At 42.0% G+C, this 23,877-nt stretch overlaps 1 protein-coding gene across 2 annotated transcripts in view; it reads right to left on the bottom strand.

Moving 5' to 3' along the window:
• ASAP1 (ArfGAP with SH3 domain, ankyrin repeat and PH domain 1) overlaps positions 1–23,877 on the bottom strand; it is a 350,516-nt gene that overhangs the window by 113,742 nt on the left and 212,897 nt on the right. For both annotated transcript variants that reach the window (XM_068525312.1, XM_068525311.1), the window contains one exon: positions 9,273–9,418. In XM_068525312.1, coding sequence (XP_068381413.1) covers positions 9,273–9,418 — 146 coding nt within the window. The remainder of the gene's footprint in view (positions 1–9,272; positions 9,419–23,877) is intronic.

Genomic DNA, 23,877 nt, shown 5'->3' on the forward strand with positions numbered 1-23,877 from the left:
CAAAAAAGGAAGTCTTGCCATTTGCAACAACATGGGTAGACCTTGAAGGCATTATGCTAAGTGAGATAAGTCAGACAGAGAAAGACAAATACCATATGATCCCACTTATATGTGGAATGTAAAAAAATTAAAACCAGCAAACTCATAGATATGGAGAAGATATTGGTGGTTGCCAGAGCTTGTGGATAGGGGGTGGGCAAAATGGGTGAAGGGGGTTAAAGATACAAACTTCCAGTTATAAAATAACTAAGCCATGCATATATACACTACCAAATGTAAAATAGATAGCTAGTGGGAAGCAGCCGCATAGCACAGGGAGATCAGCTCGGTGCTTTGTGACCACCTAGAGGAGTGGGATAGGGAGGGTGGGAGGGAGGGAGATGCAAGAGGGAAGAGATATGGGGATATATGTATATGTATAACTGATTCACTTTGTTATAAAGCAGAAACTAACACACCATTGTAAAGCAATTATACTCCAATAAAGATGTTAAAATAAATAAATAAAAACAAGTCTGCAAAATATATGTAAAACACAAGCTTGTTTAAAAAAACAAAACTGATTTGGTAGCAAAACCTGACCTGACCTGAATTCACTTGGTGGTTAGCCTGGACTTGAATTGAGGTGGGACTCCTCACTTATCCCACTTCATGTAACTGTTCACCTGAGAAGTCACTAGGGGGCATTGCATAATATATGGCATATGCACCCTGTCAACCTTCTGGAATCTATAAAATTCTGAATTTTGAAAAACATCTAACCCCAAGGGTTCTGGATAAGAGGCTGTGGAGTTGGATGTTATACACACACACACAACACACACACACACACAATGTGTGTGTGTTAGTGTATAAATTATCAGTATCTCTGTGTATAAATCTATGAAACTGTTTCCAAGGACAAACTATAATATTAGTATTCACAGAAGTTAGAATTATGTAATGATCTTTATTTTCTTATTTAAAATTTCTGAAATTTTTACAGTAAACACATACAACTTTTACAATAGAAAGGAAAAAGAAAAACCCTCCTCCATCTTACCCATCCTCCCATTCATATGGACAGATCTCATTTCATGAAATGTCCTACAATACTAATTGGCAATGAAGCACGTCAGGACATAAGGGGATGGTTGGCAGATCAAAAGGTTAAACCTTCCAATTACGGATCACCATTGTGCAAAATAATGGGGTTTTAAAAATGTATTACATAATCCAGAGCACCCAGGGGCTACCAATTTACTACTGAGGAGACCCAGGCTTTCAGCACTTTGCCATGTTTCAAAGAAGAACCTGAGAAGTAATCTGTTTGCTACAAACCTAGATCCAATCTGCACATTTCCAACCATTCTCATTTGAAGGGGAAAAAAAGAAGAAAAATTAAAAATTAATTAAAAAAAAAATCCTTAACTCAAACCACAATACCCTGCAGTCAGAGACTGCAAACAGGAAATGCTACGCAGCTGGAGAAATCTCGGCTTTGCTGCAACAGCTCTGAAGCAATATCTGCCCTCTAACTGCTGAAGGAGGTGCAGGCTCTTATGCAAGCTACAGAATTGTCCGAAGGCCTAGGGAAGAGAAGGAAGCAGAGGCACAGAGAGTCCTGGCTGGACTGGAATCCTCCCGGGCACCTACTATTTCAAAAGAGCTTTTACATGTATTTCTAAAACTGCTGCTACATTGAGGCTCTTAGGGCACGGTTTAAATGGTTTTCCTCTGCCCACTGAGAATCTATTTCAATCTACTCCTTTCCCGTCCCATTGTTGTGGTTTGATAATTAAACGGATGCAATGCTCTGCTGACTCCCTAACTTCTTCGTCAGGATCACAGGATGATGGCCTGACACTGGGGTGTGGAGCAGACCCAGCACTGTTTAGCAAGTAATGGCTTTACTGCTTTCCTTGTAATAGTTAACAAAAAAGAAAAAAAAAAAAAAAAGACAACATAATTTTGGTACTATATATTTAATCAAATGAAAAATAAAAATATTTAGAAACAGCTAAAATTCAAGATCATCCTGTTTTTCTTCTTTTTTTTTTTCTTACAAGAAAGCCTTAATCATTAATACATTAACTAAAGGGCACTTGTAAGTAGAAGGAACCAAAATGTATAATGGCACGGAAGCAAGAAACAGCCGATGCGCCAGCAACAACAAATCATTTGCTGTGTCTGGAGCTGACTGATTACGAAGGCATCTTTGAACTGGAGGAAGGACGAGTCCAGAGAGACTGGTAAATCAACTAAAGAAATATTTCTAATAATTTTTTTTTAAATGCTACTATCTACTAAGCAGATTATGAACTAAACCTACAAAAGATACTTCACAGAAAAGCCCACACGCTTAAAACCTCGCCACAAACATATTAAAAACATCAGCAAAACAGATCACGCCCACATTTCTCTGGCCTCTCACCACTAAAAGGCAGCATTCCCCAGACATATTCAAACATGATGAACGGATTCACTTCTGGGAGGAAACAGCTCATCACCTTTTGAGAATAGTGACCACACAGAGGTCTTTAACTAGAGGTAAAAATTCAAAAGACAGAGAAAGACTGGTTTAGAAAACCTGCAACAGTTAAAAGGAAGTAGGAAGTGGTCTAAAGGAATAGTAGAGGTGAGAGTTTGGTTTTTGGTCTGTGCATTTGTTATATTCTGAAACTGTTATATAACAATAGCTACATTATTAAAGACTTTTTCCAACTTTCTCTCCCTGACTAGAATCTGATAATTTATTTTTATTAACCTTATCATTTAAAAAAAATTATAGACTCACAAAAAGTTGCAGAAATAGTACAGAGAGGTTCCTTGTACCCATCAACCCACTTCTCTCAGGAGTAATATGTTACGTGTGCTATAAACCACATTATCAAAACCCAGAAATCAACACTGGTACAAGATGATCAACCAGGCTCCAGGCCTTACTTGAATTTCACCGATTTTTGCATGCACTTATTTTTTGGTACGTCTCTGTGTATATTTCTATGACGTTTTACCACATGTATAGATATGGTACAGCTACACCACAGTCAAGACAGAGAACTGTTCCGTCAACACAAAGGATCTCCCTTGGGTTCTTCCTTTATAGTTAACACCCTTGACCCTGCCTCCAACCCCTGTTCTCTATCTCTGTAATTCTGGATGATTTAGACTTAAATCAGAAAAATACATAAATGGCAAAGTTATCTTGTTATAAGTCACTGTTTTATGGAACTTCTTGTTTTTACTTTAAGACGTCAGAAGCCCACAGTGGTAGAAACAACACGAAAGAAAGAGACAAAAGACCTTCCTGTATGTACTTGGGTAGTTCCCACCGGACCGGCAAGTCCCCGATCCTATTCCTGCCCCAGTACCTGGATTCCCAGGTGCTGACAGCAAGCAGCTATCTCAGCACTGGCTCTCCCAACAGGGAAGGGATGAGGTTGAACTGCCAGGGATGAGGGCTCTATCAGAGGGGGTTCTTTGGAAAGTCACATTCTCTCGAACTTCTAGTGAATTACTTTGTCCCAACCAGGAAAAGTGCATATGCTCTAATGCTGACACTAAGTGAAATCCACAGAAACACAAAGTTGCTTAGGACATGTGATTTCATCTATGTGAGGGGAAAAGTGCAGAGAAAGAGGACCAGGAAGACAAACCCGAAATATCAATGAAGGCTCTCTCAGGGTAAGAAGGATGTAAAAGAGAACCTGCAATTTTCTCTTTGAATTCTAAAATTTCCCAACTAGGCTGGTGTTTCATTTTATAATCAGAAAAAAATACATAAATAAAGTCCCTACAGTGGCCATTAATGCCACAGTAGTATTAACATTAATGTAGTTTACTAATATGGTAACAATCCACTGTGCGTGCGTGACTCAAGGAATTTGCAGTTTACAAGGTTTCTCACATGGGTCACAGGATCTGATTCTCAAATAAGCAACAGGGTAGGAAGGGAGGTACTTTTCCCCCATTCTCCCAGGGAGGAAGTTCATGCTTATAAGTTAGGCGAAGTTAACCTTATGTCACTCAGTCCTTATGTCAAAGGACATAACAAAGCCTTTGATTTCTGATGCCAGTGGTTCTCAAGTCCCCAAGGTCGAAAGCATTTCCATAATAATACTAAGAAGTTTTATCTGACCTTTTCACTGTCCTGACACTTGCACTGATAGTGCAAAAATAATGAAGGTAAAACTGCTGGTGCCTTAGTGTGATGCAAGGTATTGCCACAAAGTGTAGTCACTCTATTCCTCATGGTCATGCTCTTGCAGTACAAAAATAAAATAAAAGGCTATTTTCATTTAAGAATGTCCACCATGAAACAGCAGAAATGATTGATTTTATTACCTATCAACCCTTGAGTATATCTTCTTAATATTCTCTTTGATGAAATACGATGCATAGGAAGTAAAGAACTTCCAAGGCATACCAAAATACGATGGTTATCTTGAGAAAACACATGCATGCAGTTTTTCAAGTTGCAATCTGGACGGGCTGGTTTTGTTAGTTTTCTACTGGAACGCCACTTGTTTCCTCCACTTGTTTCCTTGGAAGCGTGACTGACAACTGTGGTACTGAGACCTGGGTATTTGGCGAACATTTTCTTGCAAATGAATTACTCGTCACTACAAGGTGAACAAGTGACAGTATTTGTTGCTAATGATAAAACTGGAGCTTTCGGAGAAAAGTTAAAATTTTGGAAAACCTCTGTCACCATGAGCTTGACAGTTTCCAAATCCTTAAAGTTAATTTATATGGTTTCAGATTCGTATTGCTACTAACTTTTAAGGAACCACCATCACGTTTTGACATAGTACCAAAGAAAATTATTGATAATTACCTGAAAAGGCTCTGAAAGTACTTTTCTCTCTTCCCAATATATAGACCTGTATGAGACTGTAATTTTTTGTCTACTTCAACTAAAACAACGTATTGCAACAAAATGAATTAATACATTAAAAAATTCCTCAGTTCTAAATTCTAAGATAGTAAACATGGATAGAAACAGTTCACATAAACACAAACTCTTTGGCGTTCTCAAACATTTTTTAAGATTGGGGTCCTAACACCCAAGTCTGAGAACTACTGGCTAACACTCTTCCAATATAATATACGTAATTCACTAATGAGGGAAACCAAAAGGAAAAAGTAGAGAAGACAGTACTTCGCAAGCTAAAGAGAAACAGGGGTTGGACGACTACTGGTACAGGTTCCAGTCACCATGTCAGAGGGGCCGTTAGCAGCCACAGTCTATGGAGGCAACGCCACGACTCTTGTAATTTGTGGACGCAGCACTGATGAATCCACGTAAGCATGATCCATAGTCAGGGAGCCTGAGCTCAAGCCCCAATTCCACTACTCCCCAGGCATGTTATTTTTTGAAGATTTGATGCACTTATTCGCAAATTGGGATCTGACTACCCATACTCGCCATCCCGCGGCGGGCCGCCATAAAGATCAAGCAGGAAGATGTAAATAATAATAAAGGCTTGTATTTGCTAAGCAAATTCCACAGGTCACGTATTACGCTTGGTGATTTACTTCCAGGATCTCGATGAAGTCCCACCACCACCAAGAAACAGATACTATAATTTCTTTTTACGGATAAGGAAACTAGCATTAGAGAAGTTAAGTGATTTGCCTTACTCTAGAAAGCCGGGAGCTGGGAGTTGGGAGTCCAGGTCTGATAGCGACCAAAACCTATATTCCTCCCACCACTTACAATGCACGAACTCTCCCATCCTGTATTATGACCTTCTCATAAAAACCATTTTCTAGTATGTGGAGGCATGGGCAGTAAGAAAAGCAAGTTTCTTTAAACCTGGCTCAGTGCATGACCCTCTTTGCAGTCCTCAGATGTCTATTAGTTACAGGTTAGGGACTTTGCTGGTGGTGCAGTGGATAAGACTCCTCGCTCCCAATGCAGGGGGTCCGTGTTCAATCCCTCATCAGGGAACTAGATCCCACACGCATGCCACAACTAAGGAGCCCGCCTGCCACAACTAAGACCCAGTGCAACCAAAAAAAAAAAGCTCAGAGATGCAAGAGGTTAGAAGCTGGCTAATAAAAAGCCAGCTTCAGTCCATGTGAAGTTAACATCAACATCTGGGCAGCTTCTGGGAGTTTCCATGTAACCTCTCACTTGATCATCATACCTTCCACACTCACTGAAAGTTTAGAAAAACAAACATCTAAATGGTGACTGAGAGAGTCACCAGCACTTAGTGCATTGATGTTTTTCAGGACCAACCCTTCAGAAACTCCCAAACACAATAACTTATAATACTGATTGCTTAAAAGTAACATGACTAAAAAAAGTTTTCCCTACCTAGAGTCAGTCAAAAGCAGAGCACTAGACCTGACCCCAAAATCGACCCTTTCCCTTTCCTCCATAAAAATAAATAATATTTTAATATAAACTATTAAAATACCCATGATGAGCAGTATCTTAAGAAAATGACATTTTTCAGGATTGACCATAGACCTCAACACAACAGACATTTGGATATTTGCCCGTTGAACTGAGGATACAATTTAGGAAGTCTAAAATATACCAAGGTACCTTTTTTAAAATCTCACTTTCTAAATTTCAACTGTATCCATTACTGCTTAATGTTTCCAGCCTTCACTAGCCTAAGAGAATAGGATTTTCAAGAATCTCCTGAGAAAAACAGCTTCCCAGGGGGGGTGCTCCCCCAAACTCATCTGGGGCCTGAAGGTGCTTGCAACTGACCCAGAAACCCCTCCCTCCCCGAGGGGACTGGCTTCCTCTGGGGCGTGGCCCCGTCAATCTTCCTGGTTTGCTCTTCCCTTTCCTGGCAAAACGTAAAAAGGGAAGCAGCAAGCTGCTGGCTGTTGTCGGGTTGTACGAACTCCTGGGATTGACTTTATTCGATCAGAATAGTGTTCCCTTAGTAACCAGCTACAATACACACTGATTCTTCTAACCTGCTCCCTCACTGGAAATGCCACCACCTTCTCTTTTTTTGGCCGTGCCGCACGGCTTGCGGGATCTCAGTTCCCCAACCAGGGACTGAACCCAGGCCATGGCAGTGAAAGCCCAGAATCCTAACCACTAGGCCACCAGGGGACTCCCTGCCACCACCTTCTTTTAAGGGAAAATGGTTTTGTTTTTTAAATTAATTGAATGAAATCTTCCAGCAATTTCTTTTATTTCTTTCTTAGACTTCTGGAAGGAGGAGGCCTGCAGCTTGGGGTATGTTTAGGGAAAGAAGACAACCAGAGCACGAGGTGCCAGGCGGTGCAGAGTAGGCTGGGAAAGACAATGGATGCAGCGACAGAATGCTGGGTTCACATCTCCTTACTAACAGTACGCCTGAACAAGTCACAGACATCATCTCAATGTGCCTCAGTTTCCACGTCCTGATTAAAGGTAAAACCACCACAGGGCTGCTATAAATTGTTAAATGAGAAATCCACACAAAGCACATTGCCAGGTTCCTCAGAGCGTTCAATAACTACCAGTTGTTTCTGTAGTTATAGTTGTTTCTGTAGTTCCATACAGAGCTAAGCAAACACAGACAATGACTGATGCTTGAATGGCCACTGACTTGTGTGGACAGCATGAAATCCACACACGAATCCCTACACACGGAAGGAACCTACAGGGTAGGGAAGTGTGGAAATGGACTGGCCCAGGAAACGTGGAAGTGATGGCTATTGACTTAAGCCACATACATTTGGTCTCCTGGAAACTCAAGGTTAGCAAGATATTACTGTGACAACGCCCATCTCAGGGGAAACAGAACGTCCTCCCCCACTAGTAGCCGTTTACCAGTTATCACTGAAGTGAACTGTCAGAGTCTTCTTTCACTTTTCTTCCCACCATAGTACCTTTGAGCAATGCCACCCGCAAAAAGGCAGGCAGTACCCAGAGGAAGGAGAAATGGGAGGCCTCATCTGAATCAAAGAGATTCACATAATCTAAGATTTACAGAAATATCATGGGTTTGTCAAATAAACCCCAAAGTGTAGGAACACATAGGCTCTAAGTTAAATACCATCCTTTCTCAAATTTCTGAAAAGAAGACATATTTCTATTTGCAGTCTCTATTTTCTTTAAGATTAGTTGTCACTGTGTAAGACTAATTCAGTGGCATAAACTAGCAAACAGAATTAAATTGTCAGGGAGACAGACACATACATATATTGATCTAGTGGGATAAGAAAAAAATGATAATATTCTGATTGGTCAAATAACCAGGTTAATTTACTATAGAAAGGTAGTCTTTATTTTCCAATAGGGTGTATTCACATCTGGAAGACAGCCATTTGTACCAAGTAGATTTGCGACACGAGTCTCACGTAAGACCACAGACGCCTATTTGATATGAGTAACTGACCCAGGGTCAAGACATCTTAAACTTGATTTCTGGATCTTTAAAGGAGGCAAAGATGCAGTGCTGAGACTGGCGAGAGGAAGAGGAGGAAACAGCTCCGCTCTTTCAGGAAGGAGCCAACAAAAGTATGATATACTTTTCCTTTGGCATCTTTCAACCTCCCACTGCTCCCATCTCTTGGGACTTAGGGGAAGAGAGACTTGATTAAATTAACTCACACACAAGTGTGGTACCTGTGCTACACAGAACGAACCTTTCTTGGCATGAACGCAGTGTGAGGGTGAGGGAGGGTAGTGGGCACAATTTGGGGACACCCAGACAACCCTGCCTGCCCAATGGGTCCCCCCACCTCCATCTGTGTCTGCTCCTAGGTCAGCAGCTCCAGTGTCTCAGATTTTTAGGGATTCTTCTTGTCATCATCTACTTCTGAAACCACCGATTCCCCAAATCTTTTTTCTTGGGAGGGTGTTAAAAGGATATAGGGAGTTGGGAGAGGTTAATTATTTGCAAATCAGGGACCAAAATGCATGCTGGTCTTCACACAAGTGAAGGGTGACATGTATGTTTGACACAAAAAAGATCATCACTCTTTCAAATAATTAAAACGCAAGAGTTACTAAAACTTATCTAAACAAACACAAAAGCAAAACGATGGGAGGATGTGGAAGAGAGTTCAGGTTAACAAGTTTCTCTCAGGTTCAAAAAACCTACCCTGCTATCAGCTGGGCCAGAGGTACAAATTCTACGCATTTCACAGTGACATTTTCCTTAAATGTGACTCCCTACTGAGGACTAAAAAAGATTTTTATTTTTATTTTTTGCCCTCAGGATCAAGGGTTGGGGAGAAGATTATTATATTGTTCTCTTCATGATCTTACTATACCTTGATCGGGCTGTAATTTAAAAAAAAAAATCTTTTATGAAATGGCTTACCAGATTTTTCAGCAGTGTGGACAGTTCCTTTGTAAGAGTAGAAAACTTGACAAATGCGGTGCCAAGATCTGGGTTGTCTCGACTTAAAAAATTACTCCCAAACTTATCAAGAACTTGTGCATAGTTTTCTTCATTTTGTACATGATCTGAAAAGAAGAAGAAAAAGGAGTCTGAGCTACTATTTGCCACAATGACAAGTTACTCTGAACACTGATCACTAGAAACTCTCAAAAGGAAAGCAAAGAAACTCCATCAATTCTTTACTGAACATGTCTACAAGGTGGTCAGCAGTGCGCTGAGCGCTCTCACTCACTCTATCAAAGGCGGTTTCCACTTTTTCTATCAGAGCATTGACTTCATTTGTATCCCAACTAATCCACAGACTCACCAAACGTTGAGGGGTCAAAGTATCATCACATTTTCAAGCAATTAAGAAACTATGATCGTCAGGAAACAAGGAGAAAATTCTCCTTAGAAAAATCAACCTTGGAATGCAAAAGAAAAATCCATGTGCTCTAACATGTTTCTTTCTCTGCAATTAATCTTAATTTCCTTTCATTTTGTCTAAGACCCAGGTCCGAGGAACAGCATTCACACAATGCTTTTTCACACATCATCTCTTGATGCAAAATGTGCAGGTGTAGATCAGACAGATCTAGAGTTCAAGATTGGTTTCACTACCTATGAGCTTGCTACCTTAAGTTTTTTAACTTCCATGGCTATTATCCTAGCTGGCATGTGAGAGGTATCAATACAATATCTGTGAATAAATTTCCCCACTCTGAGCTTTGGTTTTTTGATCTATGAGATGGAGACCAATATTTACAAGACTGTGGTGCTGATGAGTTGATAAAAAATATACAAAAGTTTCTCAATAGAGTGAATGCTCCGTAAGTAATAATAATTCCTTCCTCAAAACACTTTCTCTGCTTGGCTTTCAGGATATCACACTCTCTTGACTCTTCCCACCTCATGGCTGTTCCTCTCCATCATCGTCTTCGCTGGTTCTTCATCTCCCTGGCCTCAAGTCTTTGGGCCTTTACTCTTCCATACTGATGCTCACTCCCATGGGATCTCACCTAATCTTACGGCTTTAAGTAATTTCTATCAGCTGACAACTCCCAAACTGATATTCCCAGCCCAGATCCAACCCTGAATGCAGACATATATCAAGTGCCTGTTCAATATCTCTTAGTGTTCAATCTTAACTTGCTAAAAACAAAGCCTGATGTTCTGCCCCAACTCTCTTTTTTCTACAGTGCCTCCATATCTCAGTGGGTTAATGGCAAATACATTCTTACAGTTGTTCAGGCTGAAACCCAGCAAGCCATAGCTGATTTTTCTTTCTCATACCCCAGATGCAATCCGCTGGCCTTTACCTTTCAAAATATAACTGAAATCTGACGGCTCACCACCCACATGACTATCAACCTTATCCAACATCATCTCTTGCCTCCATCACTGCAAACCTTCCTGCAAAAGTTCCTTTGTTGCAGCTCTTGCTCCCCTACAGGCCGTTTCCAGTACAGCACCCAGTGTGGTCCTGGTAAACAGTGCATCTCATCTCGTGACTCTCGGGGCAGACACTGCTATTCATCATGGATAGCCAGGTTCCCAACCCTTGCAGGCTTATGGGAAGAGATAGTGCACATCCCCACACCCTGAAGTAACAAGGCACTGACCAAGGAAATGCGAGTGGAGGTGCTGTGTACCACCTTCACATGGCAGCATCTGAGATGCCCGTGCTCAGCTCTGCACGGCTCTCTTCCTTTGTGGTGGAGTACAGGGAAGCATGAATTTACACAGAGGCCCACAGTAGGTGTAGGATATTTATTAAACAAATAAATGAACAAAAGAGTATCTATCAAAATCATACCTCTTTAAAGGCTTAATTCAAACAACAGCTCTTTCTTTTCAAAGCCTCCCCTTAGTTGGCAATAATCTTTCTTTGCCCATAATTCTCTGTACCTCTACCGCAGTATTTTCCACTACATCACACATCTGTGTAAGTACAGCTCTTTCCCTGCCACCGGACCACGAGAGGCAGGGGTTCCCTCTGGCTCACCTCCGCATCCCCACACAACAAACACCACTGCACGTGTTTCAGTGAGCTCGGCTTATGAAGCTAGCTTCACTGAACTGTTGACTTGGATTCGTCGATTTCCCTTTCAGGAATTTAAGAAGCTTTCACTTCTTAAGTCTCCTAGGTTGTTCAGTAATTGAACAATAAATAATTTAAAAATATTTCACTTTCAAACACACCCTCAATAACCGCATGGGAGCAACAGTATGAGCCTGGACTGGGGAACGTCCCAGGAAGAAGTCGAAATACGACGAAGGTAACAAGCGTCACCGCGTCCAATGAAATGAAATGAGGCCCCAGCAACCTTCTAATCGTTGCCACATTAAAAATGCATGATGCCTACAGTGGATGTCGGCATTTCAGGCTGAGATATTAAAAAAGATAAAATGCAGCTCCGGTTAGTGCCCAGGTTCACTCTGAGAAGCGGCTCAGAGAAACACAAAAGAAAGGCCACATCAGCTGCACAGACAGGATGCACACCTTTGATGTCCCGCATAAGCTGGACCCACCCTGACACCTTCTGTGTGAGGCCAAAGCGCCTCACCTTGCCCCGGAGAATCCCACTCCACCTGCTACCCTTTCCTGCTTCTGGAGGCCAGCAAAAAAGGGGTTCAGCTGCCTGTTCATTTCAACTGCTTTCGAGGGAAGGGTCTCAGAGGTAAAACCTAAGTGGTCGGCTTTGTGTTATTTTGCTTGAAATTATAAAATATTTCAAATGATATATCAAAATCTTTAGTTAATAAAACGCCCATGTACCCACTGGCCAGTTAAGAAATAAAATACTGCAGAGTGTCTCCTCTCTCTCCCACCTGCTACCCAATCCCAGTCTCTTCCCTCCTTACCCAGACACAACCACTCTCCTCAATCTGGATTTCCCTGTAGGGTTAGAAAGTACTATGAGAAGCTCTCCTTTTATGAGGGACGACAGATTCATCAAAAAATAAGATGGACTTGGCCAAGGAAGGGAGAGAGGCCACAGGAAGTTGGCTGAGAACCTTCTCTGATCCAAATGCTCTTCACAATATCATAGTTAACCTTCACCAGAACTCTGCAAGGGAAGAATTACGCTTGTGGGGCAGATGAAACCTTTTTAAAATGTGGTGAGAGAGAGGCAAAAGGTGAGACTGGATACGTACAGGCTAGACCATGGGTGCTGTATGTTTTGTCAATTCCGCAACCAAAAAACCATATGTACACACGTAAGAGTGTGTGTGTATATATGTATTAATCACGTTTATATATACACACATGTATACAATTTCCTAGTGTAGTCGCCTGTTTTAAAATATAGCAGCTAATTTAGTGAGCTGTATCTTGGAATACCACTACTAATTCTCTTGAGGGTAGAAATGATGTGAGTTAAGCCTCAGGTGCTCGTGCCCGGCATGTGGCACGTGCGCCTAAAAGATCAGCTAATATTACCTCTATACCCATGATTAGTTATAATACAGAGATGCGTTTAATATCAAACAACATAGGGGCGTACGTCTCACGTTTTAAGTCTTTTCTTACATACCACATTATAAAGCTAACAGTGACAATTCACCCGACAGATTATATAACCACACGCATCCCTTTGTACAAAATTAAGGGTTTACCAAGCAGGTCCTCAAAGGCACGGAGGGCAAGGAGACAGGCCCCTGGTGGAGGCAGAGGCAGAAGGGAGGGACAGATTACAGAGCAGAGTAAGCAAAGTGAAGGGAATGTCAGCTCAGGGCGTTAGGGGAGGAGGCAGAGATAAAGGTCTCTGGCTGGGGGCGCACCGCACAGGCATGGGAGAAAACGGCCTCGTGGACTCAGGACACTTCGGGGAGCAGGATGAGCCATTTTAAGATGTTTGCTACGCCCAAGTGCTAGATGACTTCGGGGAGCTGGTAAAGTAGGGGCTGGGGAAGCTGGCGAAGACAGAGATGGGATAAAAGGAAAGAAAAAAATAGGGTGAGAGAGAAATCTTGACCCATCCACAATGGAGACCCACGCTCTTCCAATATTTGCAGGTAATTTCTGGCATTCAGGGTACTGCTGCAAAGTGTAAGACAGTAAGAGCAAGGTGACTCCTTTCAGTTCTGATAAAAGAACAAAATAATATAGTTTTACCAACTGAACCAGAAAGGGCCACTTAGTCAGGATTTCAACTGCTGGCATTTCTTCAGAGACATGACTGACATGTACTAATCACCTCATATGTTCCACACAGCCTGAAAGGGCCTTTACATACATCCCAACATTTAAGCGCCACAGCAATACCTAGGTAGTGATTTCTTATTCCAGTAGTAATAGTGATAATAGCTAGTTTGTTGAGCATTCAGTATACGCCAGTTACTGCGTGAAACACTTTACATACATTACCTCAATCACACTTATGAATAAGTCTACGAGAAACAAAATGATCTCAAATAAGCAACGTAAATTTACAACTTAAGGTACTAGAAAACTAAGCCCAAAGTTAGCAGAAGGAAGGATATAACAAAAGTCAGAGCAGAAAATAAATTGATACCAGAAAAACAAGAGAAAAAGGAAAATGTTATAAGATCTATTTTTTGAAAAGATAAACAAAATTGACAAATCTTTAGCTATATTATTAAATTAATAGATTATGACCTATTAACTGATAAAAGGAACTCATCCAACTCAATAGCAAAAAAACCCCCAAATAACCCAATTAAAAAATGGGCAAAGAATCTGAAGAGACTTTCTCTGAAGAAGACATACAAATAGCCATCAGGTACATTAAAAGGTTTCCAACATCACTGATCATTAGGGAAATGCAAATCAAAATCAGAATGAGATATCACTTCACACCTGTTAGTATGTCTATTATCAAGAAAGACCAGTTATCTGTTCCCATAACTGCAGCTCAGCAGCAGGAGAATCACCCAGATAGGCCCAGTCAATGTATATAACCGTGGAGATAATAAAATAAATGTTTTAAGCTACTATGTTTTGGGGTAGTTTGCTATTCAGTCATGAATAACAGAAACAATCATCTACATTGCTTTTCCTTCAACCCTTTATTTCTTTGTATTCATTAATTTCTCAAACAATCATAGAATCTTGTCGTCAAAATAAACTTAATTCACTTGAAATCTTGAAGAAAAAAAAGAAGTCTACGAGATAAGTACTGTTATCACCCTTATTGTGTAGATACGAAAAACGTGCCCAAGGCCATACAGCTCATAAATAAGGGAATTTAAATTAGGGCTTTTTAATCTATGAGCTGAGGACTTTCCCCCATATCTTAAAGTGAGACAGACTCAGATTCCAATTCCAGGTCTATCTCTTACACTCTGTGATTGCACTGATCCAGCAACTTCGCTTTTTTCTAAACCTCATTCCCATGCTGTAAAATGGAGATAATAATGGTAATGACCTCACAGAGGTACTGCAGTGATTAAGTAAGATACTGAATGGTACATGATAGACTCAATAAATTTCTACGATGACAAGGCCAATAACGATGGTGAAAACAGCACGCTGGCCGTCCTGGGCCGGGCGGCAGGGGCTTCCAACAGTACTCTGAAATCAATGCGCCCACTGCGAGTTCACATTCCTAGCGGCTGGCAATAACAAGTGCCTTGGGAATACAGTAAAGTTCAATACTCTTTAAAAATACCTTGTATATTTCCCAATGAGGCCCTCCTCAGAATTTTCAGAAGCACAGCAATGATTAAACAGGCCTTTCTCTGAGGGGCGTTTGCCTGATTGTCACCCTGTTAGACTTTACCAAACTGGGAAACTTTCACAAACCCTCCCCGACTGGCCCGCCAACCCCACCGTTGACTCTCTGATACTGTCGTTTATTAAGCACCAACTGTGTAGTGGGATCCATCACAGAGAATACGTTAAAATGCAAGACAGTTGTTTTACAGATAAGAAAAGGGAAACACAATGGTGAAGCCAGGTTAGGACCCAACTTCATTTGATTCCAAACCCCATCCTTTTCCACTGACAGACTCGGGAAAGACAATCCCAGATATCGGAATGTGTGCCACAAACACCTATTTGGAATCTACTGCATGAAAGGCTTAATGATAAATACCAAGAAAGAAAGGGGAATAAGACCTCCTGGCCCATAACGATGACAATGATATAATTATTATAACAATACCTGTTAACAGTTATTAACTGCAATAATAACAATTAATTGTAGCTAAATTTTTTGCTGACTTAATGTGCCAGGAACTGTGCCACGTATTTTTCCTGAGAATTCAATGCTCACAAGAACATGCTAACATTACCTCGTTTTTATATATGCAGAAACTGGTTTAGGGAGGTTAAACAAGTCGCCTCAGGTCACGCAGCTAATAAGAGCTTATGACACGTGCTGACTGCAGAGCCTGTGCCTTCCCCCCCCCCACCCCCCGCCCCGGGTCACGCCACGCAGCTTATGGGATTTTAGTTCCCAGACCAGGGATGGAACCCGGGCCCTGGCAATGAGAGCGCTGAGTCCTAATCACTGGACTGCCAGGGAATTCCCCAGAGCCTATGCTATCAACCAATAGGCTTGGCTAAGTGTTGGAGCCCCTAGATGTCTTCTAATTTGAGCCAGATGTCAAGTGGTGGAGGGACCTGAAAATCTGGGTCTTAGTTCCAGCCTCTACCATACCACCCTGGTCAGGCGACTAGGGCTCTTAGGGGCTTTAATTTCATCTAGAAAACAGGTCTAATAATACCCACCCAGCCTACTCCTGGAGGCTAATTACTAAGAGGTAAAGACGTCATAATTACTGTGAAAGCTCTTTGGGGAAAACAACAGCAGCAGTAACAACAACAGAGAACACTAGGAAACCACAAAGGATTACTTCTATTTAATGAGCATAAGGCCTGGAAGACACTCAAAATAAATCCCTCCTAAAGAGCAGCCCCAACCTAATTAACGTTCATGGAGGGACCACCTGGTGGAGGGGCACCGTCCTGCGTGGCACAGAGACCTGGGTCTGAATCTCCCTCTGGCCCTGCCTGGCCATGTGTGACCGCGGAAAAGGCACCTAACTTTTCCGGGCCTCAACTTCACAGGTGAACTGTGATAGATAACATCTAGAAAGTACATACAAGTCCCTAAAAATATCTTCACTTTTATTACTTTCATTCACCCTGAGACCCAGGGTGAAGTTCTGATGTGATGGACATTCAAAGAGAATCCAAAGATTATGGTATTTTTTGGAGGGTTCCAAGATATGTAAGACAACTGTGGATCAAAACCCAGATCTTCCATTTACCGGCCACAGATATAGAGCAATTTCTATAGTGTCTCTGACTCTGCTTTCTTAACTGCAGTAATACCTACCTGATAGAGTTATTGTGTAAAATGGATGAAAAAACCCTATAATGTGCCTCACTGTGCATCTGGCTTAACGCTGCCTGTTTATGAAATGGGAGGTACCACCCCTCACTCCAAAGCAAGTCTCACTTCCTTAGTTTGCTATATTCTCTTTCCTGGGAGCCTAGCTTCTTCTCTTCCAAGATCTTTATGCAAGTTATCTTCCATGCCAAGAATCCAGAGCAGCTTGTGTTTGTCAGTTTACCCTCATGATCTTAGAGAAATCTTCAGGAGGACAGCCTGATACATGTATTATTATACTATAGTTATACAACCTAGCCCAAGTTCCCAGTCCACCAAGCTCCATCACAATTCCAGGCCTAGCCTGCCTCTTTCAAGGTCAAATACAAGTGTGACCTCCCAGGCAAGCTTGTCATTCACTCTCAACCTCTTGCAATGCGCAGGTTCCCAGCCTTATGTAATCTGTTCTTATACACCCAGTCCCCAGCGTTGAGCCTGGCACATAGTTAGTGCTCAGTAAAATGCTCATTGCATGTAGCGAATTCTCCTGGAACAAGTCTTCTTTCTTCCTTCAAAAAAGACTCAGCATGGGCCATGGGACAGGGATGAAAAAACAATGAACTATAACCGCAATAATAAAGCCATGTAATACATGTCATAAATCATAGTGCCGGCATAGAGGGGCACGTGATTAATTCTGTTATACTATCCTACACATACTTCGTAGCACAAATCACACTTCCACAAATTTAATTCCATTTGTTTTTAAAATTACAAAAATAATTCATACACTACTACAGAGACATATAAAGATAAAAAGTATTATTTCTTTCCTTTTCTCCAATCACCTCCTTGAAACCAGCGAAGTTAATAATCTGTAGTGTAAACTCTCTCTACGCTTAAAAAATACACACACAAACAAGGATTTCCCCCCTTTTCTCACTTTTAAAAAAACAAATGTGGGGCTTCCCTGGTGGCGCAGTGGTTAAGAATCCGCCTGCCAATGCAGGGGACACAGGTTTGAGCCCTGGGCCAGGAAGACCCCACATGCTGCGGAGCAACTAAGCCCGTGCGCCACAACTACTGAGCCTGTGCTCTAGAGCCCGCGAGCCACAACTACTGAGCGCGCGCCACAACTACGGAAGCTCACGTGCCTAGAGCCCGTGCTCCGCAAAAAGAGAAGCCACCGCAATGAGAAGCCCGCGCACCACAACGAAGAGTAGCCCCTGCTTGCCACAACTAGAGAAAGCCTGCGCGCAGCAACGAAGACCCAACACAGCCAAAAACAAACACATAAATAAATAATTAAAAAACAAATGTGGTATTACATATAAGACTCCATGGCTTGCTTTTTCCTTACTGAATAAAGATAGAGAAATTCAGTAAAATTAAATCTAATTATTTTAATTGTGATTATATTCCATAATAAACTTTACCACAATTCATATAACTATCCCCCTACTGAGACACTTCCAATTTTTTGCCACCAAAAACCAGTGCTGCAATAAATATTCTTATACATAAGCTCTTACGTGCTATCACTTTATCTCTGGAAGGATACATTCACCAAAGCAGAACTGTCAAGGGATAGGGTGTACATTTCAAATTTTAATTAATATTGCCATGCTCCTTCCTGAAGAGGTTGGTTGTAGCAAGTCACATCCCCAACAGCAATGCAAACATGGAAGGGCGGAGCTCTCTATAAACTCATCAGCACATATATGTCATTCTTCTTCTTTTTTTAAAATTAATTAATTAATTAATTAATTTTTGGCTGTGTTGGGTCTTTGTTGCTGTGTGCGGGCTTTCTCTAGTTGCGGCGAGCGGGGGCTACTGTTCATTGCGGTGCGCGGGCTTCTCATTGCGGTGGCTTCTCTTGTTGTGGAGCACGGGCTGTAGAGCACAGGCTTCAGTAGTTGTGGCACGTGGGCTCAATAGTTGTGGCTCGTGGGCTTAGTTGCTCTGCGGCATGTGGGATCTTCCTGGACCAGGGCTCAAACCCGTGTCCCCTGCATTGGCAGGCGGATTCTTAACCACTGTGCCACCAGGGAAGCCCTGTCATTATTCTCTTTAATTCTTGCCACGTGGATGTGAAAAACTTGACTATAGTAAGCCTGAGTAACTTTTTGTAATTTTATTGTCCATTCACATTTCCTTTTCTGCCTGTTTACACACTTAGCCTGGTTTCCCATTGCTTGTCTTTTCCCTATTTGTAAAAAGACCGTCTTGCATACGGGATGGCAATCTTTGTCGCAAGTATTTTCTCCCATTTGTCTTTTTTTTTCTGGCCGTGCCGCATGGCTTGCAGGATCCTAGTTCCCCGACCAGGGATCGAACCCAGGCCCTTGGCAGTGAGAGCGCAGATTCCCAACCACTGGACCACCAGGGACGTCTCTCCCACTTGTCTTTTAACTTTCTGTATGGTGTTCTTTGCCATACAGAATATTTGAAATTTCAGATAGTCAGATATACCAGTCTACTCAAAAGACTTTTGGGTTTCCTGCCTTGCTTCTACTCCTAAACCCTTCTAACGTTCAGTATTTTTTCTAAACATCGAAATCTTTAATCTAATGCAATTCATCTGTTCACACAGCAGGAAGAAGGGTTCTAATGTTATATAAAGTATGTCCTAAACCTTCTAGTATTTAGTTCAGTTTTAGTTTCTTTTTAATGTTTAAATACTCAATCCATCAGCAATGGGTGTATTCACATGGCATGAGGAAGAGTTCTAACTTTATTTCCTTTCTGCTGTATGAAAATACATTGCTTATTTAACATGGCCTGTTGTAGGTACCCATTCAATATCGGATAAATCAATGAACACATGGTAAAACTTGGATGGGGCAGGTTAGGTTTCATAAGAGACGGTAACTGAGCAGCAACCTGAAGAATAAATAGTTGGTTAACAAGTCAACTTGGGGTAAAGTACGTTCCACGTAAGAGGTAACGGCCTACCATCAAGGCACCATCAAGTACCCAGGGGTTAAAAAGAGACTAACTTGGGGCCTTGGGTCTCTCCAGAGCTCACCACCTTCAGTCTAGAACCAGGCAGGTGAAGTTTAAAAGCACTGCCCTCCGTTCCTGTCCATCGTCATACTGGGGTTCAGATCGCTTTTGCCACACCAATCCATAAAGCCGGCAACACCTACCCTGTGACCCTGAAAACAACCTGTTTTAATTTTACAAGACACCGTGTTATTGGGGGATAAGGGCTCGATTTAGAGTCCAGAGTCTGTTTTTTCTGAGATACAACATCTACTTGATTGTGAGCAGTTATTTCACATCCCTGGGCCTCCGTTTCCCCATCTGTTCCCACCCACACTCCCTGCACTGGTCTATTGTTAAGATTAAAGGTAACACCCTTGGAGGCAGAAAGCCCTGTGCACAGTTTTTTAAATTGCCTTCCTCCATACCACTTTGGATGATTCACTACTCTGATGTGTCAAGGTCATTTTGAATTTGGATTTGTTCTTTCAAAGTTCTAGCCAAGCTTCTGCAAGAATCTGCCCCAGCCCCTGTGGTGCTATCTGGAAACTCAGCGTGCAGACTCCCATTTCCGCAGCACTGACAAATCCATTAACTAACAGAACCCCGAGAAAAGATGCCCGCAGAGTTCCACGAGGCTATTACTCAGCATTTAAATGGCACGTGACCATCACTCCATTATAGCAGAAGCAGAAATGTTCCCTATCCTGGCTCCAATATTGAGGCTTCCTAACTGCCAGATCAAATACACATCACACTTTGGTTTGTTGATGGCTTCTGAGGTAATTTCAGATCTGGCCCCTAAAAAAGCTAGAAAGGAGACAAGCAATTCCTCTCCTACTCTAGTCTCCCACAGCATGAGTGCCCATCATCCAGTGGAGCCAAGTGTTTTTATACAAAGATGTACTTTAAAAATATGGCTCCAAAAAAATATATATAGCTTCACATTTTACTGTTAATTCATAAACTTTCATCAAACACCCATACTGAGATACAAAGATTACTTAGGTCATTATGTTTGTGGCCTTGGGTGCGTCCCTTAGTTGTTCTGAGCTTTAGCTTCTTGGTTAATAAATTACGTGGAATTTAGGGGCTCCAAAAGCCCCTAAAATTGACTGAAAAATTCTGCCTTGCAAGTTTTGTTTTTAATTCAGAAGAAGATCCACTTTTCTCAGATTATAAAGGGATCTATGACCCCCAGAAAGTTCAGAATCACAGAGGAAATGTTAGCTGAATCCAAGGACAAAAGCTTCTTACCCTGGACGGGTGCAGAGAGTCCAGCGAGTTGAAGGAAGGGCAGCAGCACACGTGCACAGACGAGATCAAGGGGGCTGGGCTGGCCTCTGGTTTTGGTCACTGGGGAAAAGCATTACTTGTTGGGTCCCATGAACTCCCCCTTAGGGTATGTATTGTGCATTTCAGGTTGCGAAAGAATCTTCATCTCATTTTATAACCACTAACTCATACACAGACATGGTAGGGATAATCTTTTCTGTTTCAATAAACTGAGGTCCTAAGAAATGAAGGGGCTTGCTAAGAAAGGTGCAGCTACTTCTAGCCCGGGCAGAGGGCACATCCCAGCTCTCCTGGCCTGGGCCACTCCTCACTGTGCACGCAGCACAGCAGCAATACAGCGAGACTGTTCTCTCCATCCCAGAACTCCCGGAAAAGGCATCACTCCAAGGGCAGACAAGTAGGAGGAGGAGGTATGCAGAATCACCCATGTGCCGGGTGCCGCCTAAGTGTGCCGTCTGTGATTGAGAATGCACACACAAAAAAAGAGTTGAAAGAGAAGCATGGCCAATGAGTATTTTCTTCTTTTAGTTCATTTGAATTTTCTACAGCAAACATGTTAATACACATTATACTTCCACATGGGAAAAACAAAATCAAATAGAAAATGCCATTTAAAAAAAATCAGCCCCAGGTGTTCCAAAGTAGCAGCCCCCTGCAAGTCTCCACAGAGAAGAAGGGTATGTTAGATCAATTATCGGAGATGTGGAAGAATATCCTTCTGTTGTCTGTGAATGCAAGCGACAAACTGTCCCTGCAAAGTCATCCTCCGACAGCCCCTGAGCGTTCTGTCTTACAGGACTGATTACCAATGAAAAACACTTCAGGATCAAGTGTTGCAACTTGCCTGATTTACATACCCAAACAGGGCATCAGAAAAATCAATAAGTAGTTATCTTTCCGGGTTAAAGACTCAGCTCAACGTCCCTCCAGTCCTGGAAACAGACACTTTAGAGTTCTTGTCTCCTCCCAAACCACAAATGGAATTCAACTCATGGACGACTGCTTTCTGGAGGTTATCACAGAGCATGGCTGCCGTAAGATGGTGTGTAATGTGAAGAACCGTGATGGACCCGCTTCACGCGTGACACCCCAGGTGGTCGGAGGAGCGTGTATGAGAAAGGGAGGGTTTAAGCAAACCTGGGGAAAATGCCATACACAGAAATAAAACCAAAGACCCTGGCTTTCCTGCAGACTCTGACAGTTTAAGTGAAATATCTTTATACAGGAAAAAACAATCCGAATTTGATGAGATATAAACCATCCAAGTGGTCAAAATGCAGTTTGCAACAAAGAGGCAGCAAGGTATAGGCAGGCTGTAGAATCTTAACTGCAATGGTCTGCTCAAAGGAGAAAGGTGGTCCTGAAAAGAAACTACAGATCATCATTAACCTGAATCCTTAAACAGTAAATAGGCTTAGCGAGAAGGACTGAAAAACACAAATGGGGGGTTACACATCTGTGCCTTTAATTAATGAGATTTAACTTAGAAGATTTGAAAGAAAAAGAGAGAGAGAGGGCCCCCATTCCACTCAAGGAGCATGTGTCCCTGGAGCGGGAAGACTCATGCCAACGTGCTCTTTCCCTGCTCGCAGAGGGCACCTGTCCCTGGGCTAAGGGTGACTGGCTTGAAGATGGTGTGTGTGTGTTTTCAATACCAGGGCTCCTACAGGAATGCCAATACTATGTAAAAACACTGCATGAGTTATATTTTAAGTGTACTTTACAGGCCATCCAAGGATTTTCAAGGCTTATTTTGACCCCATAGGTTACTTTCCATTCATGCAGACTTTAAAATCTAACCTCAAATAAAGTTTGCCTATAGGTAACTACATTTTACTTTGCAATAAACTATAAGGTCAAAAGTGCAGAAATCACTACTTATCCTGTTCATCTCATTACCCACTCACCTCTCTGGCACTTAATAAATATTTTTGACTGAATAAATGAAATGCCAATTTTCAACTCCACTAACCTCAGTTGAAGGTATACCTTCAACTCTTCAACTCCTAAGTCACTTGTCATGATCTGTCATCTATTACCTATTTAAGTCCAAATGCCCTAAAACATAGTAACCACCTGTGAGCCAAGAGTGTCTGTCAATCCCTTCCAGCTATATGCTCAATATGTGCTTAATAAATGAACTGCTCATATGTAGTTTTTATAATTAAAGGCCTGCACTTGATAACGTGACAGAGTAACTTGTACCAGGCTAATGCTCCTGTCATTAACATTGATAAACGATGGACAAAATATAAAAAATAACAACCATTTGAATCCACTGGAGAGCAAGCAAAGGCATGAAGAAACAGGCAGGGATATTACCCTTCAAGGAAGGGAACGATTCTGGGGAAGACCATCTTTAACTGGCTTTTCTCCTGCTGGCAGACCTCAGTCCATGCTGAGCAAGGAGAATAGAACTCCAGCAGAAAGCGGCATTTTACTGAGCTAAGATGTCAGAGGTCAGGATTGCGTTAGCAGCTGGAAATTGAGTGGGGGGATCTTAAAAAGGTGGAAGTCAGAGAAAGGAGAGCCCGCACATCTGTATATACTCTCCCTTCAAACCCTTAGGCTGACCCTGAACTGCACATGCATGAATGCTATTCCAAGAAGCCCCGTGGAAAACAGCACCTTAGAGCTGAGCTGGTTTCAGCCACTTCCCAATGCTGAGAAAAGGATGGAATTCAAGTCCTACAAAGTTAGCAGGGCTTGGTAAACACTGTGGGCTGAAGTCCCAGAGGATCATGCCTTAGGAGCATGGAGCATGGAGCAGGACTAAGGGTTACATCCTAGGACTATGAGCAAAACTAAAATAAACTCACCCTAAGAAAGCCTTGTACAGGATCAGGGTGATGGCGACCACCAGCAACTTAACTGTGTACTAAAATAAACACACTTCATAGAAAGAGAACAATCCAGAGTCTCTACAACATGTAATTCACCACGTCTACCATGCAAACAGA

This window comes from Eschrichtius robustus, chromosome 17, assembly GCF_028021215.1.
Source record: "Eschrichtius robustus isolate mEscRob2 chromosome 17, mEscRob2.pri, whole genome shotgun sequence".
Lineage (NCBI taxonomy): Eukaryota > Metazoa > Chordata > Mammalia > Artiodactyla > Eschrichtiidae > Eschrichtius > Eschrichtius robustus.